We start from the raw sequence: 23,769 nt of genomic DNA, 5'->3' as shown, positions 1-23,769 counted from the left end.
AGTGTGCATATGTGTCTGCGTGTCTGTGTGCCTGTGCATGTCAATATTAACCAGGATAGTTTGTGCACTGTTTCAGTAAAATGTACAAATTGTGTACCATCGTATTCGATTTGTCGAAATGCCACTGCACATCTATTTTTTTCAAATTTAACCCATCTCTCTCTCTTTCTCTCATTCTCCCCTCCCTCTCTCTGCGTGTGTGCGTGTGCAATTTATTGTTTACCATAGTAAATAGGGATCATTTTTCTTTTGTTTCTGTGAGAAATATGTAGATGATTTATGTGCATCTAAAGACAGATCTATCTAAAGATCTATCAGACAGACAGTATAGAAATTTCGACAAGCTTCTTGACACTGTTTAAGTGACAAGCCCAACTCTCTAACACCTCTGACGATTGCGTCAAAACCACCATTCGTTCAACCTTAATATCTAGAAACTTTGGAAAGCTTAATTACTAAAATAATTGTTATTATCACTGACGTTATTGCCACGAACACTACCGTTTTAACTCATGCTGCCACGTGGTTCCATGGAATTTTCTACTGTTAGTATTTTATGTTGCTATTTTATGCTATCGTGTTTTGTTGCTTGTTGGTTTCAGCCTGAAAGAGAACAATGGAAAACGCTTGTGTAAACCACTTAGGAAATTGAGTATATACATCAGGTAAAAAAAATCCTTTCTTTGTGTGCGTATGCGTGTGTATGCGTATGTGCAGTGTGTGTGCTTGCAAGCGTATGTGTCTGCATTCGTATGTGTATGGGCGTGCATGCATGCATGTGTGCGTGCAGTGTGTGTGTGCATGCGCACGTATGTGTGCTCGTGCGTGCTTGTGTGCGTGTCATAAATGCCTGGCAGTGCAAGAAGCAAATATTTCAACCTCTGATGAAGGAGGGGTATATATAAAGAGAATCTTTTCCTTAACCGTTTAAGTCTCTTGCCACCTTGCCGGTAACCACACGCTGCACCATAATCTCTGGGAGATTAGTGGTTAAAGTTTTCGCCCATCACGCCAAAGAGCCGGGTTCGATTCCAAACGTGTGGAAGGGTGGTGTCCCTCGCCGTGATGTTTCTCTCACTAACCCGATTTCTCTGAAACCAGTAGGGAATACGTTTCGTGAGAACCAGTCAAACTAAGTGTTCATAGAGGAGATGGCGGAGGATCAGACGACGGCGATATTTGTGTTGTGTACGCCTTCAATATCAATGTTTCCTTCCCGAGAACTAGTTTCTGTGTTTAGTGTAATAGTTTAATGTAATAATACTAATAGACAGTCCATTACATCCATGTTCACTGACGCCCAGACTAACAACTAGTCTCTGAAATGAAGATGGTTTACAGAATAAAAATCAAAATAGAATAGAAAAACACAGTATGGTGAATGAAAGCCTGAGCCCTTTCTTATTTTCCTAAACTGTGGAAATCCTGACTTACATGGGCTTTCTTGCATATATATTTTTTATAACAGTTTAGATGTGTATGAGAGACAAAGTTGTACCAGGTCAAGGTCGTTGAAGCTGATAAGCAGATGAGGAGAAATCGCACGCAACACCAGCGACAACGTGATGTCCCACATCTCTTAGTCAACACTTTGATAAAGATTGCATCTTGGCCAGGTGGGCCTTTTCCGCTTCCAACTCAGAGGTTCCTGACACTTAATATGAACACTACTAATTCCAAATGCCCATAACTGTCGTCAACCAAGATTCCACGAATGTGTTCCCCTTATTTTACTTTACTTCGATTTAGTAAAAGAAATACAGGGGATAAAATCTGATCTCAGAATGCACTCTCAAAACAATTGTTCAAAGTAGGTTACTTTAGGTAGGTATCTTTATTTCAAAAATGTACATGAATGCATGTCAACAATCAGCACAGACAAAGTGGGTACGTGTAACGCATACATTGCATGAGTACACTTCGGTATTTCCTATCCCACGATATTAGGAAGTTGTGGCAGGTTGGTAACAGCAGGGTTGTGTCCCGTAGCACCACCACCGTTAGATGTCGCTGCGTTTCCGGAAACTTCGTTTATCCAGTTATTGACGATCTTTTCTAGGAGATTTAGAGGCACTGGACCATTCTCCAGAATCTGGCTATGGAAGTCTCCTATATCGAATTTGGAACCTGAAATGATAAAAAGAACATTGTTATTAGTTTTTAAAGGGTCCATCACATACTTATAGACTGCAAAGATATAGAACTTACATCTTTCTGAAATCTCAGGATTTGACATTTTCGTTTTAGGTCAAGGAGTGTACCTTTCTTTCTACGGTGTCATATGATCTAACGCGGAATGTCCAAAGATGAACTTGTTTCAACGTTGAGAATTCAAGATGTCTAAAGTGCAGTTTTACATGTTGCTATTCAATTGGGGAAGGCCATGCCTCCCTTTTTCATAATAAATAAAATACAATGCAACTGTAATATCTGGGACGAACCAAGATTGTCCATCGCAGTCTTTCGGAGTTCTTTTATTTTAAGTTCCCCAATCTTATAGGCACATGCTTGTCCTGGCCACGTGATGTAACGGTCTATTTCAATCTCGATCTCATTCCGGCTCATCGGGGTGTGGTCTGTCATGTACGTGATGGCCTGCAGACGTGTCCATCTGTGTCGTAATAGAAACATGAAATTGTAGTGATGACAAACGTAGCTCCGGATCAACTACCAGCTCCGCCCCCATGGAGCTGGAACATTGCCAACTTCCCGCCTTTTTTGGGACATGTATCTCCCGAAAACAGTCATGTGTTTGTTGTGTAACGCCGCTCTCAGGAACTTACACGCCATAAGACGGCGGTCTGTAAGTGATCGAGTCAGAACCAGACGATCCAGTGACACTGGATAAGCAAATTACGCACATGGAATACGATGATATGTGTCAACCACGTCAGCGAGTCTGACCACCCCATCTCGTGACTCGCCTCTTACTCCAAGCATGTGCTACTGTACACCAATTCTAAACCCGACCTTGGGTTCAAGCAGACATACCGGACCATCAGTTAAACGCACGGAAGCTGTCTGCCCTTAATTCCCATGGGGTCAGTTGTGTAAGATGACATCAAAGACCTATTTATGGAGACTTGCTAATTATCAGGTACAGCTCCAGTTAAAGGTCAATCTCAATTTGCCGTGTATTCTGTGACACTGTGAATACGTTATCGTTGCGTTACCCGAGTGAGTGAGTATGGTTTAAGCATCCGCTATTGACCTGGCTCCGATTCCCCACGTAGGTACAAATGGTGAAGCGCATTTCTGGTGTCCCCGCCTTGATATTGCTGGAGTATTGCTAAAAGCGGCGAAAATCGAAACTCAATCACCTACTAGTTATGTTTGCATTAAACAAAGGCATATTTGCGCTGGAACCAAACACTATATCAGCACTTGTCACTTTACACATGACGTGTTGTCAGTGTCCTGTTTTAATGTGTGTGCCTACTTCTATTTTCCTGCTGGTTTTGTTCTATAGTGCTACATCATGTGATGGTGAAAATACACAATCCAGGGAAACAAGAACCTTCAGTAACAGCTTGTTCTCTACTTCCCAGTAAACCAGTAGTAGTGCCTGGGGAAATTCTGATTGACAGAGTCTTTTGTTGACCTATCACAGACATGTCCTCATCCTTCTCCTGTGACGGACACCCAATCATCATATCTATGCCCACAGAGAGGGGATTATGTGGAGGTTAATGACCCAGTAACTCTCCATTCCTTAAAACTAAGGGAGGGCCGTGGCATACTATTTTAAAGGAATGGAGAGTTACGAGGGGAGGGCCGTGGCATACTATTTTAAAGGAATGGAGAGTTACGAGGGGAGGGCCGTGGCATACTATTTTAAAGGAATGGAGAGTTACGAGGGGAGGACCGTGGAATACTATTTTAAAGGAATGGAGAGTTACGAGGACATCACGCTACTTAAATTACATTCAAAGTATTGGGAATATTTCTCTTATCAAAATTAAATGTCAAAATGACAAGATGAAGTCTTAAATTTGAAACTGGTACCTGAAAAGTAATGGAGTCAGTAGACTATGGAATGAGGTCACAAATGTAATTTCTCAGTTTGGGGGGACAGCTACATGTGCCTTGTGTAATATATTTCTCCAATGCCATATGCTTGAGGCTACGAGTGCCGTCGTTGACCGTCCATCTGTGGTTCAGTGATGCACACAGGTACTTTACGATAACACTACATGTCTGCCGGTACATTGAAGACATTGTAGGAACTCACCCAAAGTAATGTATTCCCGTGTCAACTACCAGTCTGCAAGCACGGAATATCTCTTCCCCATATCGACCAAGCCTGAAAAATGGAAGCAAAAACACAAGCACAAAATTCTTAAGCGAAATGAGCGAGTATTGATTAAGGCCACTTTTATCAATATTCCCGCAATAGCACGGCGGGGGCACGAAAATGGACTTCACACATTGCTCCCATGTGGGCGAACGCTTCAACCACTGGGCTACCCCACCACCCTTTAAGCGAAGTGACGTTTAGCGCCAGTGCCTCAGTCAGAGCACGACGGGTCAGTCTGATGTGGGAAGAAACCCGAAGTCATGCAGGTAACGGATGTTTACCACACTGATGAACCTTTGATCACGGGTATAGGATGACTCATTTAGAATTCTGCTGTATCCAAGGGACGCAACTAGCACCGGGAAATTGCTGCACCATAGGCGGCTGAGCTAGCACGCCCCCTGGCCTTTGTCAAAGACTGTCCTGAAGCCCTGGGGTGGATACAGCTTTTTGAGAAAGGGGGGGTACTCTTGAGAAAGTAGGGGTGCACACTCCGATTTCACGAGAGTTCCAATGGTGCTTTGGTAAACTTTCAGAACAACTCGCACCCGTACCCGCACCCGCACCCCATTCTGGCTTCGCCTATGAAGACAATGTATGTACAGTAATTCAATCTTCTAAAGAGGCATGTGCACATAAGCTCGCAGACGCCCGTCTGTAAGAGCGATATTATTTTTTTCAGACATTATTTTTTAAACTATTAAGCATTACTTCAGAGACTAGTGCAAGTGTACCCACTCCCTCTACGTCCTGGTCAAGCAATTACAAGGCTCTCGCATTGTCACCAATGGTTGCATGCCTATCAAATTGCAAAAGATACAATTGACATTTTACCATGTCTATGAACATCCATGTCATATAGGACCATATTCGTACTCACAGCTCATCGTCGTCTTTATAGATACCCAGATATTCCCCTAAGGATTCGGCATACAGACCCCATCCCTGAAAATGTACACACAACAGAATATACTTTTGTCCAGTGGTCACGCAGAGAACACATACAGTGCAAATTCACAGCACCACTCACAAGACAATCCCGTGTCTGACTGATAAACAATAAACAATATCTTCATGCTGTTCTCAGACGGAAACCCTGACTTGAACAGGTCAACATCTGCCGTACGTATTATCCATGGATGGTTATACGAAATTGCAAATACATGGGTTTTGTCATTTTTCACTTTGTGTTGCAAATATCAGATAGATACCGCTACAACTGCATTATTCACTGTCAATACGAGTTGAAAGGAATAAAGGGCAAACGGCACCGAGTTCCAGTCAAACGTTAACGTCATTGATAGCACTACGGGTAAGCGTTGTAGACCAGTAACTGTTGGATTAATACCAGTGCATATACTATTCGGTCTTGTCCAACAAAGTGAATTATCTAATTTTTGCTCGTACTTTGATGTCGACCGCACGAAACCACTCACCTCTGTGTATGCTGTGTAAAACGGAAAGTGGTATGGAACGGCAAAGTATTTCTCATATTCAATATTCCTCTGGAAGTCTGGCAGACTGGCAGTGAGGGCGTACACCGACTGAAACAGTGGACAACAGAAGGCATTCACTGATCATATGGAAGGGAGTTTGTTGTACATGTACCCGCGGTATGAGAACGTGTCTGTTCCCCTAATGTCAACTACATACCTGTAAATGATGGCCAGGTACCGTCTCATGAAGAGTCAATGCCATCATGCTGAACGTGTTCCTGAAACAAAACCTCGTAAAATGAGAATACGATTCTCTTTTTAACAAGAGGAGTGGTATGGTAGCATTGTGGTTAAACCGTTCGTTCGTGAAGACGAAGACCTGGGTTCGATTCCCCACATGGGTATAATGTGTGAAGCCCATTTCTGGTATCCCCGGCGTGATGTTGCTGAAATATTGTTAAAAGTGGTGTAAAACTAAACGTACTTGCTCACTCTTAAGCAGACGTCATTATCATTCATAAAATGTTACTGGAAGGTTTTTACACCGTTGAAAGTTCGCTGTCCTTCAGACGGACTCTGATGCAGAAAGAATTATGTTCATCTAAGTTGTGACAAGCCCTTTTCTGCAAATCATTTTAAGATAATTTGAGTGTTGAGTCACAAGTGTATGAAATTTGCTTTTCAAGATTCAGATGGTAGGGAAATGGAGTTGCACACGCAGAACGTTTTCCTGTTCATATGTTGACAATCTTAGGTTCAAGGATCTATGGAAGGCAAATTCAGTCATAAACATTTATAGTTTATATTTCTGATCTTCAGTGGTGAAATCAAGACACTAGGAAAATAATAACTTTTGTGCATGTGTATATATCACCTCAACACGGGATATCCATTGACTCTGGTTCCTATTTTACATAGGAGTGGTGGGGTAGCATAGTAGTTAAAGCGTTCGCTCGTCACGCCGAAGACCCGGATTCGATTCTCCACATGGGTACAATGTGTGAACCTCATTTTGGATTCTCCCACCGTGATATTGGAATATTGCTAAAAGCGACGTAAAACCCAACTGCCTGCCTTTACTTACTCCAAAATTACGTCACTGACGATCATAGTCAAGTTTCCAAATTTTTTACTGTAGGCATGTACAAGACATTTCCAAACTGAACACCTTACTGGCCAGAACGATAACCAACGAAGTTCCTTATTTCGACCAGTTACATATGTTCCTGTGTTTGGGTCAGCTGAACACTTGACTAGACTAAACATGTGTTTGTGACACATATCTGCTCGAGACAGGGTACGGTCACCTAGCTTTATCACAATTCGACAGTGATTCATAAACAAATGGTTAGAGCACATTTAAAATCATACCTTTGACTATGTCAATCACGTATTTTTTGTGGACTTACGTTTCGTTTGGCCTTTTGAGATTGACCTGGAACACCCCCTGCCGTGATCCGTCGGCTGTTCCCGATACGTACATTCCCCCTGGTCCGTCATTAGGCATAGCCTCCACACTGGTGACAGACACAACACGAAGAGTAATACTGTAGGTACTGTTGAGAGATTCGTGGAACAATACAACACAAACAACGCCTCATTAATCGCGCGTGTGACCCGACACATTCGTACCCTTGTAGGAACATTTCTTTTAACAGCAGACTCTTTCATAAGTTTGATTCATAAATAATATGTTTGATTCAAATAACTGTATAATAACCTTATCTTCTGCTACTGCCACAGGTGCCAAAAAGCACCTCTTCCAATTCCACCATTCATACAAATCACTAGTAAATAATGTGTTTAGTAATCTGATGTGAGTTATATAAATTAAGTGGTAACTAAGATATATATAATTATATATAAGTGTTCTCCGATTTGGCGTGTCATATTCTAATTATATGTACGCTATTTATCAAGTTAAACGCTGGTTTAGACTGGGATGATGGGATGATGTCCGGGGATATTGACAGATAATAGCTGGTGTCAATCCGTTCAACTGAATCTGCCCAACACAATACTGCACTACAGGGTTCAGCGCACTTTCAGTGTGGTCATGTTTTGTTGGTTCATGTGCTATTTAACGTCACGATATTTCAGCTGTATAATATTGGTGCGTATATATTCTGTACAGACAATCCAGTGATAGATATCATGAGCATCCTAACTCTTAACTGGGATGCAAAGACAGGCCTTAATCAAGACAGTCGGCCTGGCCACCCAATCCCCACCACCATCTTATGATAGGACTGGATTGAAGAAGACCAATTCTCTCCCGATTTTATTCTGGTAGTCTCACTTATAGAGTGATCATCGGTTACAGTTGTTTACCTGACGTTGAGGTTTGGTATATTCTTGAAGGCCTTCGACAGTTGCGGGTATATTCTGTCATATATCATATACTGGTATTTCTTCAGGAGTTCATCCTAAAAAAAACCGACGTGTTACCATTTTAATCCTTTGACTCCTAAAACTGGATCCATATAAATTGAGAGAGAAAAAAGGCGACTTTTTCCAAAGTACCTTTCGAGAACATCTGTAGGATTCGAGCCACGACTTCTTACAGTTGCTTGTAAAACAAAGGTAACTCATCTCAAATAGATGGCGATGCTTGCTGTTGTAAAGCGTAAACTAGGGTACGTGTTAAATTAGAAAATGTATTATTAAATTGCATCAAGGATTTGTTTATGTGTTTTCCATTTTGACCAAAGAACACTATTTTATGGGAATGATCCATAATGAGCTGTACATCATCAGGTTTTAAAGACATAGAGTCATAAAGAGCCGATCTCCATTGTACTTAAATCATTCCAACTTACGGCACTGTTCAGATGAAACTGGGGTTGCTCTTTCAACTGTTTGTAGAATTCCGCCACGGTCCCAGTATAGTTTCTTTTTCGCATTATCTAAAAGCAGGTAACCCATTGAGGTAATTCCATATCCAGTTCAGAGGTGTACATAAAGCAAATGTAATGTGCTAAGGATTTTACACTTTGACAAAAACCTTTTGTCTTTTATGGTAAAATAAAAATGAAGTCTTGACTGATGACGTGACTGGGATAACATTGGTGGCCTATGCATATAATATAAAGACAAAATGCGCACAAAAATTACATCAATTTCATAAGCACAGCACTGCAATGGATATGCTCTTAAAAATCAAATTATCATGAATAATCATAATATTATGTACTGAAAAGTGTACATTTACGGCATTAAGGTATAATGGGTTATTGTTTTAAAAATATAGTGCCTGAATTTCAAAATGGTGCAAAATTTGATGTCAGTTAATAAATTCCTATTTTAATGGAACAACCATATGGCTTGACATTCTCAGACCTAGTGATAGAATTTGGTGAGTTTTTAACTCAGTATCAAATTGTAACTCATGTCAAATAATAGATTCAATAACCGTCGCACTTCCATTAATCGCATATGTTTACCAATGTCAACAAGAGAACGTGGTTTGATTACGCTACAAGACTCTTCATGACATATTCCTGCTGTGTAGCTTTGCATTTACACATTTATCTGATGACGTTTATTGTGAAAATAAGATTTTACAACATACTCCATAAGTCGATACAGTGGTTGTGCAGAGAGTCTTCCGTTGAATTAATGAACCTGTGTCAGTTTGAAATAGCACACTTATAATAATCATCATCATTACCCTACCGTCTGTATCTCTGAGCTGATCCGCACCACTTCCTCCCTGCCCTTCTCATGTACTTCCTCTGGGGTGAGATCCACGGAGATGTGCCACTTGAGGCAGGCCCGGTACAGGTCGATTCCTTTAGGCAGTCCCAACACACCGTACGTGGCGCGAGTCTGGGACATGTAGTCCTGAAACAAAAATGTGAGTCAACTCTCAGTCATATTATGGCGCTCACTTTGATGTGTTGATGACGTCATGTGTCAAGTGAGTGACGTCACTAGGTGTGCTACTCTACCATGACTTAAGTAAATACATACTTGAGTAAATAAATACGTAAATAAATACATTTAGAGACATATAACCACGTTGGTGAATGGCATCAGTAGGTGTTGATGAATGGCATCAGTAGGTGTTGATGAATGGCGCCAGTAGGTGTTGATATATGAATGAGTGTTGATCTGACGTTAACTCCAAAGCTGTCACACGAGTAAGCTGCCTAAAAGATTCTGAAAGTTCACAATTGTTTCAATGTACACTTCTTGCAGTTTGTATGGCTACCTGCTCTATGTAATCCTTGACTCGCTTGAATGCTTGCAGCATATTCAAAACAGCCTGTCGACCACGAGTCCGCAGATCTGCCCTGTAAGTCGAATAAAGAAAGGTCATGTGGACAGCTGTGTCAACGGTGTGTCACGCTGTAGTCAACCTTATTAACACCGAGATGATACTGGGAATGTCTAGTATCTGTCAGGTATCCCACGTCTTTTAGATTCACAGTAATCGCCATATCTGTCATGTTTGTTCTCACATTTGCTGATAGAATGTTACGTGTTATCTATACCGTGAATAAAAAGATAAGCGCCACCCAGTATGTTTTGCAAAAAAATAGTTAGGCACATAGGAAAGTCTTGTATAAGCACAGAAGGGATAGTTATTTTGATCTCTATCATATCCTTAACAACAGTTCCTTTGATTGTATATACAACTGATCGCGAAATTCTTAAATCAGTTACCAGATGAACCTTCTGTAAATATGGTTTGGTCTTCCAAATTAGTTCCGCCTAACATTTCCACAGCTTCACATCTTAGTTTTGAAATAGACTGCCAGTAACATTTTATTCTCGGTATATATTGGAAGAGTTAGTGAATGGATTAGAAATCATGTGTCAAATCAATGTGCGTCAATTAGAGAGCACAAGGCACACTCTAAGGTGCTACAGTTGCAGGGTATTGTTCAAGGCAACAATAATACATGTAGCTATGATTACAGTAAGCCTGCAACAAAATGTGTTAGTCACAAATTCATCGCCCTGTAGAACGGTTCTCTGACAAGCAAATATATTCAGTGCGAATATGAGATTAGAACGCACAATCCCTGGATTATGGAACCCAACTCTTGACTACTGGGCTATTTGAGGTACTGCCCAAGGGTCAACATTTCATGATGATTTGTTTGTGTTCAGTTGTATCGTTTCACACACTTGTCACTGGTAGATATGGTCAGCTTGTCGAGGTCAATGGTAAATGGCTTGTAGTAGGCAGATGTCTCTGGGTTGGCCACTAGCAGCTGCTGAATCTGTCCTGGGAGTTTGTTCTGGAAGTCAGGATGTACATCTAGAATTAGATCAGGAACAGATCATTAAAGCTACCGTAGTCGTTAAATAAGTGTCAGTGTCGTGGACAGTTTCTCTTGTAAACGTCTTCCTTCAAAATAAAGGCAAGCTTTCATTCATTGCATAGACAGCATCTTCAAGGACTTGAGTGCAGTTGTAGCAAAGGATTACATATTTCATGGCGTGAAAGCAAAAGAAGACAGGTATCATGTCTGTCGTGTCATATGGTTATCGCGATCTACTAGAAGCTGGAACAGATACAACGAGCCTCTGGAGTTTGGTGAACACATGAATCAACCTCTCCTAAACTCTGAAACAAAGATATGTTTTGCTTTGATGGTGACCTGCTACGTTTTCTTACCACTGACACTCTATGGTACGCATGTCCGTTCTTGGTCGCCTCCTTGAACCGTGTGATATACTGGTCAAACTGGAACATATTGTGTAAATTTTACTTCAAAACAAGGATTACGATAAAATAAACAGAAGGCATCTATTGATGGTAATTTTTATCATCAATGCAATCATCGTATACACATTGTGTATACGAGGAAATATCTTCGAATGCGCCAAGACGACTTGATACACAAAGAGGAGGAACGTCATGGATGTATACTCTGTTTGGGCGCTTTGGAGAATACTTTTACTTACATTCGTACATTCATCTCATAGAGGGAAATGATGGAAGCAGGAAAAATGTTAAATAGGTTTTCCGTTTTGAAAGTTTTGAAGGGTTCGTGAAAGCGTTAATTATCAAAACCTTGACGCACATGTGGCGCATTGGGGTTCCGCAGCATAGAGAATATGACTAGTCTTCTTATACTCGTATGCGAGCAAAGGTTGACAACGCACCCCAACCTACCCACTTTTGTCCAGAAATTTTGTTATTTGACCATTGAAACTCGGGTGAAAATTATGTGGGCACCCTTTTCTCAATACTGTGCACCCAACTTTTCTTAAAAAGCTGCATTCACCTCTGAACACCATCTAAGTGAAATTCATATAGGTGTCTTTAAGATTTTGATGGCGTGCTCCACCGTATCTCAGAAGTTAAATTGAAAAGAAACCAACTCTAGAGGTCATGGAATATGGTTGGACAAACGAATGTTGATCATTGCAAAGCAAAGGCGACGTATTAAGTTTTGCTATAGCATTTTAGTTGCTCATAACGACATTTAAGGCCAGTCAGCTCCAGTTTACCTTAGTAGGCCACAACTGCAACCGGGAGAGGTATTTCTCATAATCCTCTTTCGTTTCATATTTAAGGATCCGTACGCTGTAAGTGGGATCGATCTGGTCGCCTTCAAGGAAGTTGATAGGATTCAGTGGACCGTAGCTGAAATAAGAAACTTTGTTTTGCCTTCATGTAAAATGCTTATATTTCATTGATCAATGAGTTTCCATGTCCCCCCTCCCATTTGTTTGACTGTTTTCAGAGCTTTATATAAACAACACTGAATCGTTTACACGTTCAACTTAAACGTAATAAACCATTTTTATAGCAGTTTTAAACTCTCACAATATGTTTCGCTGATTTTAAAATTCAAGCCTAGAAACAAACGCCATTTTGTTTCATTTCATGTAAGTTGGTAGCGAGCTTCAAAAAACAACAAAATGACGGTTAGGTAAGTACATCGTATGCGTCCCCCAAGGGGAGCACGGTCTGATGTCGTATGCCTTTTAGTATCTCGCCTGTCGGGTAACACTGGGGTAACAAACAGGTTACCTCAAGCCCTACTGCCCTCGAATCTCACTGATCGCAGCAGAGTAAACGGTATCTCAACAAAAACAATTTAAATCATGCGGTTCCTCATAATATACCGTTGAAATTAATATCAGATAACAGGTCTGTTATAGTCAACTGTAATAATGTGAAGAAAATATTATTATTACGTACATAATAACGTTTCGTATCACAAAGGGTACGCATCAATAAAGTGCAATTTTTAAAAAAACAACAGTAATAACAATCTTCATACACGGTGCCATTTACAACAATGATACTCGTCGTATTTTTTAATGTCAGTTCGGCATCGCATGAACTTACAAGCGCCATATGTGGTTGGACGATACCATGAACAAGGTGTCGTTAAACACTTCGTAACTGTATTTCTCCGACGTTGTCAAGCCGTTGGTGCTGATGATTGAGAGTCGGCTGATGAAGTCATCAACTTTTGCCTGGATCAAAGTAACATGAACGTACAGATCGTATATCTCATACTTTTAGTCACACATTTCGGTGAGCGAGTGAGAGTGCTTTAATGTTTAATAGTATTCCAGTTACACCAAGCGTGTCAGCTTAATGTGGGAGGAAAACCCGAAGCAACACAGGTCTTAGACATCTGCCACAATCTAAAACTCGCGAGAAGCTAGAAACATGACTATGTCCAAGTGAGATTCAAACCCACAATCATTGGTCACTTGATGACGTCACAACCCCATCGCTTCACTGCAGGTCTAACGGCAGCATCAAAGGATACTCGGGTCGAATTACAAGATCTATTTTCGACTAAATGTGTTTCGATTTACGTCGCTGTTAGCAATAATGAAAAAAGCTGCAACCATTTATGTTTTTCATGGTTATCAAAAATTACAGCGGTACTTTCTTTGATTTCTTCAAGATGATAAAATTTATTAACTGACGATCATCACCTTTATGAACCCTACCTAAATCACTCCTACCCAAGAAACTAAGAGACGCGCTTGACAGTAAAGCACCTTAAATTGGTACCTAAATGTAGAAACAGAACCATTCCACAGTCAGTGGTCTAACCTAGGCAAAAGGATGCAGTCCAACGTTCGTCCAGTCAAACTGAAAATATACAGTATACACTACGCAGTTAAACGCTGGGCTAACTAACCATAGTGAACTTCGGGAGGTATTTAGCAGTTGGTGTGCTGAACGGTGGGGACAGTTCTATGGATATGCAGCTTCTTTATTATAATATAAGCAACGTTTTGGTGTAGACACTGTTATCAAGCACGTGATGCACAATGCTGCTGGAAACGCTTAAGTGAGTGAGATTCGATCGATTTATGTTGCTCTTAGCAAAACTCCAACCAACTGGAACCATTAACAATGATGCATGATGAAACCAAGAGCCCATGCAAATAACAACTCTTTGCTCTGTATCGCGTTTATCTAATGTCATACATATAATCACTTAGAGTACGTTATGAATATATTATTGAGACAGTTTAAATGGTGTTTATATGTCGACAGTTGATGTGGAAAACATTCCGTTTGCCATATCTGACAGCGTCGTAACTTATAAATACACTGTTTTACCTATCTCTGTATACATGTATTACATGTATATATCTCAAAGGGTACAGCTGTTGTGGTCGCGTAGCATTTGATAAGCTGAATGGTGACGCGTGTATCCAATTAACGTTTTTTTCAGTCTGTAACATTTTCGTTGTCAGACGAGGACTTGAAACTCTTTCAATATATGTAACGATCTACCTGTATTATCCTAGTATTTATAATTTGGTCAATTTATGTCAAAACTATTCGAATCTAATGACAGCAACAGATGACATTCACAGGGTTGGTCTGTCTGGGTCGGTCTGTAAATAATCGAGTCTGGATAAGACAATCCAGTGATCAACATCATGAGCATCGAGCTACGTGATTGGGTTACAATTACATGTGTCAGCGAGCCTGACTTCCTGATCCCGTTTGTCACCTCTTACAACAAGCATAAGTTGCTAAAGATTAATGTAACCCCGATCTTGTTCCCCGTTAAAATGGGGAGTATAGAAGGTACTGGTTGTTAAGGCTTTGCGGGGTATTATCTCATTTCCTGATACTCTTCTTTATGGCGTAACGGCAAAGGTGTAGCTTTAGGATAAGGCATAAAAAATCCTAGTAAAAAACCTAAAGAGAAATATTTCTGTATTTATGGAACAAGATGTTACGGGGTATATTTTTATTGCTTTCATCAGGTGTATAAAGAAACTAGGAAACGGAAAGCTATATACGAACATTTGAAACAATCGTGATAAGATAACAAGGGAAGCCGATTGTTAATTAGCGCTCAACTGGTAGGGTGGATGGGCAAATGGAAGCCAGGGATTGTTCATCCAGGCATGAGTGATGAGATAACAATGGTGGCATTTAACAAGGGAAATGACAATAGAGAAATGTAAACCTGGAATTAATCCAGGCCTTGTTAAACTTTTCAGAGGCTTTCAAAACACTCATTTATTTTAACGAAAACACTCTTGGTTTCTGGAGTTATTGTTGGATTGATTTATTCTCTTTTTGCCGGGACCTTCATTGGCTATAAGCAGATTAAGATTACAGGTCAGCAGAGGCTGTTCGGGTGTCGTCTCACACACCTGAGTTCGCCCACATGCCATGTACTCTGAACACAGTTCATAATAATTAGTGAACTCAGTTATCACCAGTTATAAGAGACCAGTTATAAGAGAGAATTTTGACTTTCAATGTCAAACTAAAGGTGGATTCATTTATCAATGGCTTGAAGGAACTCGTGACAGTAGATCACAGACCAGTGCCAACCATCTTCCAAGAAGAGAGAAACAGTAAATCTTGTAATCATCATTGTAGATATTGATATTTTCAGCTACCAGTCACCAAAATACGTTCAAGTTGATTAACATCATCTAATCTGAACAATGCTTCTCTTCGACCAAAAAGCAGAAAATATCGAGAACTCCACGGGAGTAACGACATCTAGAATTGACTTTTAACTGGCACCATCTCACCACTTGTTTAAGGTGACGCAGTGTTCCATCTGGTGGGATTGTAAATTGAAATGCGGCTAAAGTTCATGAAATTGTCCGTGATATATTGCATTTTAAAGTGTGACTGTGAAGTCTTTAAGTAAATTTTCTTCGTATGTGTAAATTTAAATGTGACTGTGTTAAAGTATGGTGTGAAGTGTGAGATGAACCCTGCCTAATCTGTTTGTTTTAAGGATTAGAACGGTCTACCACTTTTAATCCCATAACAATACCTGCCGGGAAAAAGAGAACACGCCGTTGGATTATTAGCTAGACAAGTTAAAAGATTAATGACAAAATTGCCATAGAATTTGAAAGCATATGCATTTTATTCTATGAGAATCACAAATGGTGATTCCTGTTGGAGTAAGTCATACGCAGACAAGGCGACAGGGCAGAATTAAGGTAAATATCGCTTTCTCGCTCTATCGCTTTCTCGACTGGCTGTATCGCTTTCTCGCTCTCTCGCTTTCTCGCTCTATCGCTTTCTCGTCTAGTGCTATCGATTTCTCGTCTCGTGTTATCGCTTTCTCGTCTCGTGTTATCGCTTTCTCGCCTCCAAAATTTAAGACGAGAAAGCGATGGCCCAAATCAGCCACCATATAATAGCCCACATCATTTGTTTGTCTCTAGTACCATGTGATGTACCCAAAATGTTTAAGAGTCTATTTTACAATTGAAACTACCAGAGAAAATCTATGATTACTTCGGAGCCATCCAGTCATGTTATCCTTTCTTGTCTCAATACAGGCCGTATTTTCAGAGACTATCTCGTTATCTCCTGCAGGTGAATCAACTATAAGATGCTACTTAGCCACTCTCATCTACCTTATTTCAGGATAGGCCATACCCTGAGATCATCAAGCCATGCCCACCTCCTTTATTACAGGATAGGCATGCCCTGAGATCATCAAGCCATGTCCACCTCCTTTATTACAGGATAGGCCATGCCCTGAGATCATCAAGCCATGTCCACCTCCTTTATTACAGGATAGGCCATGCCCTGAGATCATCAAGCCATGTCCACCTCCTTTATTACAGGATAGGCCATGCCCTGAGATCATCAAGCCATGCCCACCTCCTTTATTACAGGATAGGCCATGCCCTGAGATCATCAAGCCATGTCCACCTCCTTTATTACAGGATAGGCCATGCCCTGAGATCATCCCGTCATCTTAGGGGAGAGACATGATACCCAAGGCGAGACCACCCGCAGCCTCCTTGTTGTCATTCCTTTTCTCGCCTCTAGGTTCGTCTCCAAAGACACCATGCTGAAATTTTCCACCGTGTTGTCGTATGTGTGGACGCCAGTTCTTGAAACCAGTAATGCAACACTCACCTTTCTCGTCTCTAGGTTCGCCATTCTTGAAAACAGTAATGCAACACTCACCTTCCTTGTCTCCAAAGACACCATGCTGAAATCTTCCACCGTGTTGTCGTATGTGTGGACGCCAGTCTCCGTGGTAAATTCAGGGGCGTCCATCTCACGCCACCGGTAAAATTCGGCCTCCAGTGACCGGAGGTCATCGCCAGCTGACCCACCTGGTAAATACCAGTAAAGAATACTTGACGAATTGGGTTAATTATAGACAGACAGACAGACTGTCCATTAAAAGTCCCGAGGTCTGACTTATTCTGAGACAAGTTCGTGATCGTGGGGGTGGGGTATCTATTATATAGATAAAAGACATAACTATGTTAATTCATTGGAATAGTTCATATGTTTATAACTATGTGAAAAAGCATATAGGTATTATTAAGTTATTTAGAAAATGAAACATATATGAATTACCTCCAATATAGTACTGCGCTTTACGTTACAGTCAAGTGCTTTCCTACGTGAGCACTCCCATCTCATGGCCGACTTATTTACCCTCCTCAATGCTAAGTCTGACACCACCTTTGTTATTTCTTAGTATTATTTCTTAAATCAGTAACATTATTATTTGATAGATACTGTTGAGTTTACAGTTTTTGTACATACAGCAGACCCTGTTAACACTGAACACTTAATCAATTAAACAATGAGACCCAGTTTACACTCACGACCACCTTCCTCCTTAAGACCAAAAAAACAACCCCTAAGTGTCTTAACTAACCCTTTTCTAACCCATTTTCTTGAATACCCTTCTCAAGACCAACCTCCTCCTCAAGACCACCTTGACAAACAATATTTGGGGCGTTTGTATGATTTGTTTCTTTGCCTATGGGGCTATTTTTCTAAAACGGCTTTTGTCTGTGGGGCTTCGGTCCTCTGGGACATTTGTCTATCCACCGATGGAACCAATTAAGAAAAGAACAACAAATGGGATCATGTGGTCAGGCTCGTTGACACAGGAATATCGCTGAGTGCGGCGTAAAACAATGAAACTACCTTACGTTTTGTCAATATATATTTTCAACTGTTTTAAGCTTGAAATGTACATGGGCTTTCAGAATGACATATGAAATGAACACTTACCAGCCGACGGAGCCAGCTGTGTGGCCATCACGACAACAGCAACAAGCACCGCGCTGGAAATGAAGCAAGCAAATAGATATTTGGCAGAAACTTTGAATGTGGACGTGGGCATGGATGCAGTGATCTAACGAATGCAGTTGGCTTCACTCTCCTGCTCCCTCTAACTGCAATCAAGGATAATAAGTCGCCTTGTTAGGTTTTCATGGTCTGAAATATAACCACGTACAGTGTATACCATGCATTACCTAAGGTGTAAGGGGCCTCTGTTTTTACCTGGCGTCGCCGTTTACCGGGTGTTCAATGTTTGTCAATTTCAGTGGAAACTAATGTCATCAACATCTCTACCTATAGTGTTACACAGTTGAAGGAGGGGGGTTTAACCCATATTTTATCACACCTAAATGTCATCACCTCAGATTGCGTGGTCAGGCTCGGTGACTTGGTTGATGTATGTCTTTGTATCCCAACTGCACAGATTGATGCTCATGATTTCAACCGGTGGATTGTATGATCAAGACTCGATCGTTTACGTACCGCACCATATAACTGGTATAATATAGCTGAGTGTTTTGTCAAACAACAAATAAACAAAGTCGCTAAGAACCTGCGTCAGATCGTTGCCATGTTGCAAAATATCCTCAGCGGTGTAGAGAAATTACAACTGATAGTGTGTGTAAATATACACGGACGCCACGACGTCCTGCGTGACAACCCGATCTGGTAGCACATGTCCACGTACCCTGAGAGGAGAATCTCAAAAAAAGGTTGCAATATTTCAGCTAAACGAGGACCGTTTACCTTACATTTGCACGTTGGGTGTTGTGATGCTTCTGCTGTATTTTCACTCAGCATTTATCTGATTCTATCACCCCTTTGATAGTAATGGACTATGCCAGTCGTGTACATTCACAGATATGGACAGGGATTATATCGCTCATAATAACACGTGTAAACGTGAGGCGATCCTGTCAGCAAATCCAAAGCATCGGATTAGTGATTTGTCTGTCTAAAAGCGCCTACCATATATTCCTGTAAAACAGATTGCACATCTTTGTCAAATACGGAATCAAAACAAATACATTCATGGGCTGTTTGCCCCTTTGTGAAAGTAGACTCGGCCGGCGTGTTATCAATGTCTCGCGAGCACACATTTCACGTGAGTAATATGTCACTGGAGGTTTTCATGGCATCTGACAGAGGAATTGCCAAAGATCGTAACGTAGGTCGCATGCAGCTCGTATCTCGCGAGATTTTCAAGTATGGCTTGGCAACATGGATTCATCGAGAGAAGAAGAGACGTTTAACAACTCTGCATGTCGCAGTCAGTGAAAAAGAAGAAGAGAAAGCCTAAATCGACACGGACCCTTTACTGAATATTAGGCGGGACATTCCATAAACATTTCTGTGACAAGTAAAACATAAAAACCGTTTGGTTTCTTTTCTGGTGAGATCGGTGTCTTTTCAGGCACCAAGACAAACAAAAGGGACGTTACTCTTAGACGGACAAATCCTGTAGCTTACGACTCAGTTACGATTAATGGTATGCTATTCACATCGTTACGATTTATGTGTTCTCATTTTGCGACTGTGTTGCATGCTACAAGTGGTTATTACAAGCCTCAGCGTGAGAACGCACCTTTCCCAATCCTACTATGTATTGAGTTACTAAATCCTTGTTTGCAATTTTGTTCAACTCGAACAAATTAGTTTCTGTGGCTTTTGTTTTACTTACTGTGTTTCCATTATTTTTTCTTTTAACTGTTTTCAACTGGGGCAATATTAGGTACTCAGATGAAAGTTCAGTGTTCATTGTTGATATTATGTTCACACTGCATGCTGCACCAGACCGGAGGTGGTGTTCTGTGTACAGTATGGAGTGCAATATATAAAACAGCAAGACAACTTAAAACAGAGATGTAAGTAGTAATTAAAGGGGAAACTGAACCGAGATATGATGTGGGGCAGCGTAGTGGTTAAAGCGTTCACAGGTTACATCCAAGAACCGGGTTCATTTTTCGGGTACAATGTGTGACGTCCGTTTCTGATGTCCCCCGCCGTGACATTGCTGCAAAAGCAGCGTAAAGCTAAACTCACTAAGATAGGTGATATCGCCATAGGTAAATCATACAGTATATAGTTAACGTCTGTTAATAATACGTTCAGAAAAACAATTAACAAACAAGTTATTGTATATGATCCCTTTACATGAACAGTGATGGCTACTTTTATATACTACTCGTGAAGTTCCCGGGGTAGAATAGGCCTTCAGCAACCCATACTTGCCACAAAATGCGACTATGCTTGTCGTAAGATGCGACAAACGGGATCGGGTGGTCAGGCTCGCTGACTTGGTTGACACATGTCATTGGTTCCCAATTGCGCAGATCGATGCTCATGTTGTTGATCACTGGATTGTCTGGTCCAGACTCGATTATTTACAGATTGCCACCATATAGCTGGAATATTGCTGAGTGCGGCGTAAAACTAAACTCACTCACTCACAACTTTTATATACAACCATGGGATCATCACGCAAACTCAGTGGAAACGTGTCTTCGTCGGTTTGTATGGAATTGTAACTCGTGTTGATATATTAGATTCAAGTAGGCACTGAGGTGAGATCCAGTGACACTTCTATACTTATGTTTAATAACTGAAGCATATGGAATGTATTTCATTCTGGTTTATTGTACGCCAGTATGTAAAACTAGAAACAATATCACGTTACCAGGTGAGAAGAAATCACGTGCCATATGTTATGTGCCATATGTTACAGCAGAGTGTCTAAATATGCGTCACGTGGAACACGGTACTTTGTCAGCTGCAGAGGCGTGGGATATTGTTTCTTTGTGTGAATATTAATAATCATACATGGATCATGAAAATACTAGACTGGGATTGGCTGTTCAGAAAAATCGCGTTCGGTTCCAACTGAAATGTAATCGCCATCAGTTCAGTGATTTTCAAACACAATAGGTTTATCTCATAAATATTTTCTTTGAACAAAGTAACGGCATGACATTATTTGTTTAACATTTATCGGTTTGAATTTCGATATTTGCATTTTGCTTTTATTCATTTGTACTTTTTTTTGCATTTTGCATTGTGGGCCTGTAAAACATTGTTCCCTTAGGCATCCAAATGTTTAGATTTTTAAATATTACGACCATTTTCGAATTATATTTATTACGAACTTCCAAAGTGCATAAAACATAATAATTAATTATGCTTCTGTTATGCCGATAAGTATATTGTTTATTTCTTTGCCCAGTTCTTAGCCACGTCTTCTCATTCCTAAGCTGTTGTAACTATATTTTTTTGCATTCTTACTTAATGTTTCCAATATCCTTGCTAGAAATAGCAATAATATACATTTCTGAATTATTGTGTGCGTTTCTTTGGTACAAGCATTTAGACTAATGTTCACTTAAGTATATTCTAATGGACTTAGCCAAACTAAAGAAGACTTTGAAAAAGCTGCTTAAGTATCTATACAGCAAGTCGAAATTGCCAAATTGTAGAATTATCAGAAGGTTTATTTATTATCTTTGACGTGAAACCATTCAAAACAGTTATATATTGTTTCTTTGGAACTGTGAAGGAAAGTCTTGCTCCTAGTTCAATGAATGAACAACCGACGTGTCCATAATAATGATTTGCGTATTTTCAAAACGAGTGGCGAAAACTTTGATTCCAAGTTGGTACCAAGTCTGTCTTACCGTCTTAATACATCGTGCTATAAATTTCTGTGTAAGACATTAAAATTCCCTTTTGTTAAGTACGAGAGTTTATCGTCATCTAAACCAAGGCAGACCGATCCCGTACATCCATCGTCTATACGAATCATTTTTGCTATATCTACAGAAGGTAAGCTAAATGTACTATGTCTATTTTCACACTTGGACCATCTGTAGCGCTCATACTGCAAAACACTTCAGGGATTATGATCACGCGCACACACACACACATATCGACCATACGCACCGTGTTCAGTGAAATAGGCTGGTCGGCTACACGCACTAATGTAAGCTGTATCAACACAATCATTTCCGAAAAGGTGCCAACGTGTTGTATTTGCTTCAATTAAATTGCCACCTGTGAATGTAGTCTAAGCAACGATTCAAGCAAATGAGGCAGTGGAGACTCTACTGCCCTCCTTCTCCTCCACCATCAACCCCCATGGCAGTTGTTATTCATGGTCAGAAAAAGGCCCCGTTTCACAAAGCTGTCGACTGTCGTACCTCCTAAACAGTAGTATAGACTTACTACAGTCATAGCTACGATAGCTTTGTAAAACCGGGCCCTGGTCCCCATCAACATATCCATGTGCAGGGCGACAAAATGGGTTGGGTAGTCATGCTGTGTTTACTGAAATGAAGTCATAGTACGACGAAATCCTGGGGTGAGCTTATAAGCAACAACAATAACAGCAAACACACAGTCTTAACAGTCCACCATTAATTTAAGACTGTGGTGCTAATATACGGGCATTTGACGTTTGGTCATCGTGGACAATTTGAATAAACAAAGTAATGACATACCTCATTTCGTATCCATATGGTACGATGTTCTTCATTGACCGGCTGCGTGTGTCCATGCGAACACGCCGTATGTAAATTTGTGCGACGATATCATGGTTTATCTATTTTCGCGGTTGCTTGGACATAACAGCTGTGCTTACAGACAGAGGAAGATTAGTTGTTGTCATGCATTCATTCATTCTGATTTATCCATTCATTTACTGGAAGATAATATTGTTTATCTGTTACAGATTTGGGTGTCTATATGCTTCAATGTAGGTCACTCAGTCAGGCATTGATCAGCGTCTCCCTACAATATTGTCCAGCTGTTCAGCCGCTTTTGCACGATTACTTCATCTATGCACTGATTACAGTATGGCCACTATGTTACGGACGTGACATCTAACTATCACCTAAGCGTCGGGGGGATTGCTGCACCTCGGTCGCTGGAGGTAACTGGCCTTGGAATCATGACCTTCAGATATCCTGGCAAGTACTGTGGCTGAAACAGACTAAGGGCTGCTGAGCTTAATATTAAGATATTATCCTCATGCACAGTTAACACCTTTAATCAGGACGTCAGTAGCTTTACTGAGGACGTCAAATTCGTCACGTTATTGAGCAGTTCTAAGTGAAATTTATCAAACATTGGCACCTGATTAATATATTTACGCAAATGCTTTAAGGTTCCATAACAGGAACATTATAACTGAATTCCTCTAATTATACAATTTCTCACACATGTGAAATATTAGGTTTCCTATTTCAACATTTACCTTATTCCACATGTAAGACTCGCAAGAATGTCAGAACAAAATGTCCTTCAATATTTTGTTTCGCAAATGATATGTCAGTTAGAAGGCAAGTAATGTATGTAGCACACGTAATGTAAATCAGACAGTTATACTTAAAGAACCTAGCATGAATAATCTTAACTGATATATATTTTATTCGCTAGAATGTCAGAGCAAAAAGCCCTTTCACATTTTGTTTTGTAAATGATTTGTCAGTTAGAAGGCATGGGATGTATATAAC

The 23,769-nt window shown here is 40.5% G+C and overlaps 1 protein-coding gene across 1 annotated transcript; it reads right to left on the bottom strand.

The window, feature by feature from the left end:
• Positions 1–1,819: 1,819 nt before the first annotated feature.
• Positions 1,820–23,030, bottom strand: LOC137278230 (uncharacterized). Its single transcript, XM_067810448.1, has 18 exons — positions 22,756–23,030; positions 18,215–18,267; positions 17,144–17,295; positions 13,049–13,179; positions 12,202–12,337; positions 11,363–11,431; positions 10,870–10,982; positions 9,947–10,028; positions 9,409–9,576; positions 8,553–8,639; positions 8,065–8,159; positions 7,143–7,250; positions 5,951–6,011; positions 5,734–5,841; positions 5,178–5,242; positions 4,232–4,303; positions 2,442–2,611; positions 1,820–2,127 (listed from the first exon to the last, which is right to left on the bottom strand). Exons 1-18 carry the CDS (start codon positions 22,809–22,811, stop codon positions 1,931–1,933), a joined length of 1,923 nt encoding a protein of 640 aa, XP_067666549.1. The 5' UTR covers positions 22,812–23,030; the 3' UTR covers positions 1,820–1,930.
• Positions 23,031–23,769: the final 739 nt, after the last annotated feature.

This window comes from Haliotis asinina, chromosome 3 (assembly GCF_037392515.1).
Source record: "Haliotis asinina isolate JCU_RB_2024 chromosome 3, JCU_Hal_asi_v2, whole genome shotgun sequence".
NCBI classification, from domain to species: domain Eukaryota; kingdom Metazoa; phylum Mollusca; class Gastropoda; order Lepetellida; family Haliotidae; genus Haliotis; species Haliotis asinina.
The sequence above is the reverse complement of the archived record's forward strand: the minus strand, read 5'-3'. Positions and strand labels throughout refer to the sequence as shown.

What these genes read in the sequence shown, in the direction of transcription:
- LOC137278230 (XM_067810448.1), bottom strand. Translation starts at nt 22,811, where the DNA reads ATGGACACACGCAGCCGGTCAATGAAGAACATCGTACCATATGGATAC. An exon ending in ACCATATCTACCAGTGACAA is followed by an intron (nt 10,029 to 10,869) that starts GTGTGTGAAACG and finishes TTCGACTTACAG; the next exon opens with GGCAGATCTGCGGACTCGTG. An exon ending in TACCTGGCCATCATTTACAG is followed by an intron (nt 5,842 to 5,950) that starts GTATGTAGTTGA and finishes CCACTGTTTCAG; the next exon opens with TCGGTGTACGCCCTCACTGC.